The sequence below is a fragment of the Thunnus albacares genome, chromosome 8, assembly GCF_914725855.1.
Source record: "Thunnus albacares chromosome 8, fThuAlb1.1, whole genome shotgun sequence".
In the NCBI taxonomy this organism is placed as follows: Eukaryota; Metazoa; Chordata; class Actinopteri; order Scombriformes; family Scombridae; genus Thunnus; species Thunnus albacares.
Window position 1 is genome coordinate 10,087,310 of NC_058113.1, and position 8,193 is coordinate 10,095,502.

General features: G+C 38.0%; 1 protein-coding gene across 2 annotated transcripts; it reads right to left on the reverse strand.

Moving 5' to 3' along the window:
• Positions 1 to 6: 6 nt before the first annotated feature.
• Positions 7 to 8,187, reverse strand: LOC122987685 (B-cell receptor CD22-like). 2 transcript variants are annotated; one of them, XM_044359690.1, is made up of 9 exons: positions 8,105 to 8,187; positions 7,592 to 7,807; positions 6,878 to 7,002; positions 6,543 to 6,640; positions 6,216 to 6,418; positions 3,412 to 3,675; positions 2,709 to 3,017; positions 2,139 to 2,241; positions 7 to 1,421 (listed from the first exon to the last, which is right to left on the reverse strand). In XM_044359690.1, exons 2-9 carry the CDS (start codon positions 7,644 to 7,646, stop codon positions 1,358 to 1,360), a joined length of 1,221 nt encoding a protein of 406 aa, XP_044215625.1. In that variant the 5' UTR covers positions 7,647 to 7,807; positions 8,105 to 8,187; the 3' UTR covers positions 7 to 1,357. The 2 variants fall into 2 exon arrangements, with proteins under 2 accessions (XP_044215625.1, XP_044215626.1); XM_044359691.1 differs by lacking the exon at positions 8,105 to 8,187 and having other exon boundaries at positions 7,592 to 7,914.
• Positions 8,188 to 8,193: the final 6 nt, after the last annotated feature.

An 8,193-nucleotide genomic window follows, 5' to 3' on the forward strand; every position in this document is an offset into this window, starting at 1 on the left:
ACTCTGAGATATTACACATTTTGTAATATACATATATACTGTACAGAAAATGTGAAGCTCTGTATATATGATGGAAGATGACATAAGTGACATTACAATATATGCACCATTGCTTTCATTAAAAACATTAGTTAAATGTTCAAAATGTAAATACAACTGATCACAGCAGCTTGAACTGATGTACACAGATGTGAAACTGCCTCTTTAAACAGCTGGGAAATATAGCACTGTACTTCCTCTGTTGCTTAATTATCATTTAAAAATAGAATATGTTTCCACAGTTATTCACACTTTAAACCATCAGACAAATGCAAAACTCTAAAAATAGACTCTCAAGATGAAAAGTCGATACCCAAGTACATTTTGTAAATGTGTGTCCTGTTGTTAAAGAGTCACTGTCCTCCTGGTTTTCATCCTCCTCCGGTTCTCCTCAGGGCTCTGGTCAGTATCTGTTGGTGCCTTATCATGCTGAAGAGTTTACTGAAAACCACACAAACGTGACCTAGTCCTGACTGCCTAACGCATTTAATTAGATCATTATGACTGTATTTTCCATCATTTTCATGCTCATCATCATCAGCACCACCAACAGGCTTCCAGTTACAGCTTCTTCAGTGTTCTGGACATTGTAGTACTTGGTGCACTCTGTGCCACAGTATGTTATTGGAAACAGTAAAAGTATCAGTTCTAACTATAACTGTGGATGTGGTTTTGAAATGTGATGAACTTTAGACGTTGTATTCAAATTCACATCTGTTACTGCAACCAACTAGAGCATAAAGAAAAACAGGTATACAAGTGGTAACAAAAGAAGTGTCTATTCTCTCAGTCATAATAAATATTTTTTTCTTGAAGATTGCTTGGTTAATACCTGGCAGTAGCATTTAGCTCATCCTACAGCACAATTGCATTTAAACAAGTTATCAGATAGTTCAGCACCAACAGAGTAAAGATGGTCCAACAAGTCTGTCTTTCTTTTCCATTCTGCTGATTTTAAAAGTAAGCAGTTAGTCAGGTGAGTTCATCGATGTTCAGCTCAGGGCCTTGAAATACGGGAAATAAACTTTCCAGTGTTGCATGCATGAACAGTAAGGTCTGTCACATGAGCTTGAGGTTTCCACAATCTGTGTGAATTTGTGTCAACAGTGACTTTTGGAAGTTGTTGTTCCTCTGTGTACATAATTTCATCAAGGGTTCATAACCACTAAAGAGTGACAGAAGTTATTGAAGAGAAAGAGCAAGGTTACTGAGTCAACTCATCTAGAGTTACTTAAATATAATAAAAAGTCTCTTATGCTTTTAGTGGTTGTAAGGTGTTGTGGATAAGACTTTGTACAGAATAGGTCCTGCTGGATCTTTAAGGTCCTGTAGCAGTTGTCTCAGTGAGGACATATGACCGGTGTGTGGATGACTTCCGTCTCCTGAAAGGAACAAACAAATTATTGAATTAAAACATTTACTTTTAATTTTATAAGAATCTGAACTATAGTTCATAAATTATTTCATAATTTATCATTTGATTTAGATACTTCTTGAGGTTTTAAAAGGTTTATTTCACACCTTCTGCTCAGGAACTCCCTGTTGGATGTACTGTATGTTAGAAGAGGGAAATATTGTAATTACTGCTAATTCTATGTCGTGTGAGTTTTTCCAGGCATATCCAGCAATATGTATAGAAACCCGTTATTATTGCTGATGATAATAGTTGTCACTGACTGTCATGTATGCAAAACTGAAAGTAACCCAGACATTGATGACCTTTTAGCTAAAATTCATACTTAAGTTGGTATCATCTCAACCTTTAGTGACTTATTTTAGGTATGTAGTTGTTATTTGATTGCTGACATCTTCACTGGGTTATTGAAAAAGTCCAAGCAGCAATCAATGCATGCATATTGTTATGAATGAAGCATCAGGAGGTTTAAGATGTACAGATCACTTCTTGCTAGGCTGTATGTCACACTGGATTTTATTTACTACACACTTATGATGTTTATTACATGTACTAAAGCGAATGCTTTTAGGTCAAATTGTACTGTACAAACCTTGAGGATTTCTGATGATGAAAGATAATAAATATAACTGCAGATAAAAAACATAATAACACAGTCTGGTTGGAAGAGAAGCAAAGAACTCACCTTGACATGATAAAGGCAACTACAATTAAAATAGCCAGTAGGACACCGACGGTCACGACAATAACAACCGTTCTGCCTCCTGAAGTCTCTGATGGGGTTGTTGCTGCAGTGAACAGAACAGTGGTGAGATCCAGAGCTAACTACAGGTCACACAGTCTTAAGCAGTACTTTTCAATAATAGTTTTTGGACAAAGAACATCCTGGGGCTGAGTATGTACAACTGAAAAGCATTTATGAATGTTGGATTGGACTTTGTGTCAACACAGCTTGCAGGTGTGGACCTGGTTCATTTGTTTGCAGTCTTTTCCTTAGAAAATAATGTAATGCAACAAAAAGGGAGTTGATGTGTGTTTACTTATATTTCTTATATGATATTTTGCCTATTTTGTGTTTCCTCTGAATGACACATAAAGTAGGCAACAATTTGAACCAAATTGAGTGTATACAAATCCTTGTACACACTCAGAATCATAGCTAGAGTTTGGGATCATGTGCTGCAGGATTGTGGTGCAGACATGAATGTCGGTGAAACCTGCAAGATGCAGATGATATGAATCTTCATAAGCCTACCTCCTGAATCTCTGAGGCTTACAACGTAAGTCTGTGATCCGTGTCTGTTGCGTGCCACACAGCAGTGCTGCCTGTATCCATCAGTAGTGACGTTTACACTGCTGAGTGTTTGGCCTCTTCCTGTGTCAGCTAGGGTTTGTCTTCCCTGATGAAAGCTTTTGTCTGCTGTAGGGAGGCACGCTGCACCCTGGTACCATGTGTATGTGCGGACAAGAGGGTTAGCATCACTGCTGCAGGTCAGGGTCACAGGAAGACCCTCTTTCAGCTCTCCAGCAGTAAGGACTGAGACAACTGTGTCTCGAGGAGGGTCTAGACAAGAAAGAGGTCAAAGGTCATCTACCTCTGGCTTTCAAGTGTAAGTCATATTTGACTTTGTACATACACTGACTTCTTTCAAACACATTTTCAAACTGTACGGGGAAGTTTCTTCATCCACCCAAACAACTCTCAAGAAATTCTCTGTTGAAATTCTGCCCGCAGCCTGTTGCTACACAGAAAAAACTTTGCTTTTTTGAGTTTCATGTATGACAGAACAAATTGATAGGTGAACAAATTATTGTATGGACGAATGAATACATTACTTTGCAGATGGCTATGATCTAAAAGGGAGGTTTTGTAAGATTAGAAAATAAAGCAGTTGTAATCTTGAAGATGATGTTGTATGTCTTGGAGACAGCTTAAATCAGGCTCAATCATCACTTACATTGTACATCGATGTCCAGCATTGCTGACTTCTGTACTTTGTCTCCGGTCTGTATCTGGCAGTAGTAGCTGCCAGAGTCAGCAGACGTAACTTCACTCATTTTCCATGTCTGTCCAGTATATCTAAGGTCGGTGCTTGTGTTCTTGTACCATGTGAAACGGGTGTCTGGACCGGCCGCAGGGCTGCAGCAGCCCAGACGTAAGTCTACACCCTCAGTGATGTCACTGGAACGACTCGCTAACGCTGTGACTGTGCTGGAGGAGTCTGGAGAAAACAATGATTAGGAGATAAGGGAAGTAGAGTCAGTTGTTAGTAGATGCACAGGTAATGTAAGTGTAAGTAACCTGATACTTATAATACACTGGCTACACATTACGTAGAAGTACTGAGTCATAGTATAGTGATTTAGACTTCTAGTGTAGTAGTCCTACAGAGAAACAATTCAACACTGTCAAGAGTTCAGAAAAGTGAATGCATTTCCTCTCCAAATCTAAATACATAGGAGGTTAGATTACTACTTAATATATTTGAGTACATTTCATCATCAGCAAAAACAACCTGTTTGACTAAAAATACTGACATGCAGAACTTTGCTTACTTGTAAATGATCTTTCTGCACGAATGTCTCCAGATGTTTAATATTTTGTGGGCTGAAAACACCAACTGTATTTCACTGTCCCCAGATAATTTTGAAAGTTTTTTGTTGATTTCAATATTTTTCAATGTTTCATTTATTCAACGTACATGTACAGTTGTGCAGTATGTCCCAGACTTACTCTACATGATGGTTATGTATCGGTTATTTTCTATCCCACAAGGAATAAATTCAAGTGGAAAAAAATGTTAAATAGTTTTATTTATAAATTTCTGTGTTTCTCTTGTATATTTTTTTAAATAGTGAAATTGAAGGACACTGGATATAAAAATCTTAGTGCCCACCCTTTAAAAACCCACTATGTGTAACTTATCAAAACAAAGATGCCCTTCAGTTCCCCATATTCTCAGAAAACAATACTGACCCCTGTGTCCTCAGCCAGCCTCTGTATGGCAGCACTAAACCTGTGATACCAGTGATAACAAGACATCTAGTTGGACATAAAATAGTACATTTTGTCCCCCAGGTTAATCACAAGTCTCTTGTTTCATGCATTTTTGCAGGAATGGTTCAAAAATATTTTTTAATTTTGTTTAGCCCTCAACTAATTGATGTTTTAATCAATCAGCAGGTCTAAATAGCTAAACTAAACTCTTCATGGCCTAACCACAATATCATATTTAAACCTACAGCCTCTTTGCATTTATTGCTCAATGAAATCTCAAGAATATTCTAAGTGATACAAATTTAAGTGGATGATTACTCTCGACCTGTGCAGTTGTTGTCATGAAGAATGTGTGTCATGACAATTTGTACACAACTCTGGGTTGAAAACATTTCTGCTAAATACAAATACACAGCTGTGTGATAATTCATTTCTATTATACTGTACTTTACCCTTTTGGTTGTTTTGTTAGTCTTACATGTTACCAGTATGGCAACATTGCGAAAAACAAGAGAACAACAAGATGTGATTTCACACATGTTTCTCAATAATTATGTAAGAACATCTTTGTGATGGAACAACACCTCCACTTCCCATTTCCAACCACTTCACTCCTCACACACACAGAATGAGTCTTCCAGCTTGTTTTTCAACAGGCTGTAATCCCATGAATTGATCTAAATCCTCTTTTTCTCAGTTCAGCAGAGACAATTATCAGTTTGTCCTTACATGTTTGCTTGTGAGTGATTTGGATACGAACACCAATTTAGGTGAAAAATGAAACTGGTTCATGACTTTAAGCACCTGATTATTATATCAGGATATGATTATTATTATTTATGTGCAGTCAGTGGTCAGTTTCACTTCTACTTCTCATAAATAGCACAAACGGATGGTTACATAGAGGAAGTGGTTAATCCTTCATACGAAGTGCTAAAACATCAACACTTTTTGAAGTTAACAACAATTACTACAAACAGACAGATTGACCAAAAGACAGTGCACTAATGAATGATACACAAAGACAAACAAGAACAGTCACGGCATACTGTAGAGGAAGGACAAATAAGAAGACTTCTTCTGTCTTCTCTGGTTTGTCAGTGCAAACTGATTTGAGACTGAGAGTCTTTTATATAAGACATTAAAATGATGGTGAAGTAATTGGTGGATATCAAGGCACAATTCATAAAAACCAGCTCCCTACTGCAATCATTCTTCAACATTTAATTACTCTTCAGATTAGTGAAGACTCCCACCCATATGACAAGATACAACATTATTGTTGGCCCTTTAAAGACATCTTCCTCTTTTCTATTTCATTCTGTATCATCTTAGTGTTATTGCTGTGCTTACCATTGCCATTTTAAAACAGTGATGTTTTGTGTGGTCAAAAACTGCTGAAGTCTTAAAACTTTAAGATTTGTGGTCTGTCATGCTTGTTACATTTTCACTATGATGTGATGATATGATGTGGAACTACGGTGCAGCAGGACTGAAACTTGCTGGATGTTTGACATGTTTTGTATTTGCACTTAGTTTTATTACTGAACTCATTTAGCAGTTTAAAACTTAACATTTCTATTTTCTCAAGTACTTCAACTCAATAATTATGAATTATGAGAATGATAACTGTGATGGTAATGCTTCTTTTATTGGGGATAATTATGATAATAATGATGATATTGATTGTAGTGGTGTTGATTGTCATTATGATCAGTTGTGGTAGTATTAATAATAGTAAGTAAGTAATGATTATATCCCAACCTGCCACCAGGAGCTGTATGCCGCTCTGCTCTGGCATCTTCTGTGTTGGATGGTTGGTGATGAGGTAAAACACGTAGGTTCCACTGTCCGACTGTCTCAGATCAGAAATCCTTAGAGAACAGTTCTTTGTTCCTGGTTCCAGGTACTGCACCCTGCTCTGGTAAGATGGATCTGGGAAGATACCATCACTGTGGAACACATATCTGACACGGACAGACAGACACACTTAGATATGTTGTTATGTTTGTCTCAGCTCTGTGCTGAGAGTTCTTTGTTATAATCAGCAGGTCTGGTCTTGTGTATGTTTCTGTGTGTTTTAAACAATACCTTGGTGTGATACAGCGGCTCTCTTCGAGACACCACATCACAGACGAAACTTTGTACTGTTGTCCTTCTTCAGCTCCTCCACTCTCGAGCCTATTTGCCTAATAGAGGTAATGAAGTATCATAAAATATCAGTTGCTATGTTCATAGTAATCCAAGATCTTGATGCAAGCATAAAATAGTTACTTTAATTCAGTTACTCCTCATCAACATCCAACAGCTGCATGTTTCCATTCATTCTGATCACAGATTTTAGACTTTGCAGAAAAAGTCTACTGGTTAGAGACAAGCTGCAGGATATACTGCAAGCGCTAACAATGCCTTCTTTATTGAATTACCTCAGTAGAGAGCTGTCCCTCTCCTCTGGGGTAGTCATAGGAACAAGGGAGAACCACAGAGGAGCCAATCACAGCACAGATAGGTCCAGAAGGGAGATTAACTGACCAATCACTTGCAAGAATACCTGAAGGGCAGAGGACGTGTGTTTATGATAAAGGACAATTATTACATTATAACAATTTAGTTAGAGTAAAATAAGAAAAAAATCTAAGTTGTACTGAGGAAATGCATTTAAAACTTTGATTTAAAAAATAATTAGTAACAATAATTAAAAAATATATATAATTCTGTGATATTATAGTTATTTCAAAATTATGCTCTACATGTTACAGCTTATTTGGACATTACACTTTCTTTTTTTTCTCAAGAGTGAGAAAGTTACAACTCAACAGATGTATTCATAATGATCTGCAGGCCCTTTATGGTGCAAAGCAAACACACAAACATGTTTCATAGTAAGTCAAAGTGTCAGATATTAAAATGTTTGTTGCAGGCAGCTCCTTATGAAGCCCAACTGTTGCCCCAGAAATTGCAAAGATTTTTATGCCAACTGCAACATCACATGACAGTCATTGAAGAGTGTGTACATCTGTGTACATCTGCCAGTATCTGATCAGTTTATCAGATTCAGAATACTGTATGTTTTTCCATACAGTGCACATATCATCATGAAGGCAGCAGGTAGCCTACTGTACCTTCATACAGGATCTTACCTTTCAGGGAGAGTGTGAGCAGCAGCCAGCAGCTCTGTGCCATGTCTCCACTCATCTCCTGTTTGTTTGGTCTTCCTCCCTCACCTCCTGTTCACCTTTGGCTTCACCTTTTTCTCTCCTCACCCTGGATGCTCCTGTCTACCAGAGCTGCCCTCAGTGACTTGTGTGCTTCTCTTTCTCCAGATTTATAGGTCAGATTGTCCAACTTCCCCTTTTCTGCCAATAAGGAACTGAAGTTGATGACTAGGCTTTCATGTCAGCAAAGGGGACTTACAACACACACACGCAAACACACATATATATAGTAGATATTTGTTTGTATAAGCTGTGTGTTTGTATGTGTGTATGTGGGGTACAGTACGCGTGTGTGCTGACTCCAATATGACGCATCAATCTCAGCACATTACACTTTCTGACAGCATACTGTCCGCACCAATACATTAACTGACATCATTAAATCAATTTCATTCCCCTTCAGGATACAGTTACATGCCTGTAGGACAGTGTGTTCACCTGTGGCAGGTGTGCAGGGTCAGACAGTCCTGTGAGTGCTCTCGTGTCCCGTCTGTCCAATCAGAGACGTAACTCGACGTCAGCCGTGC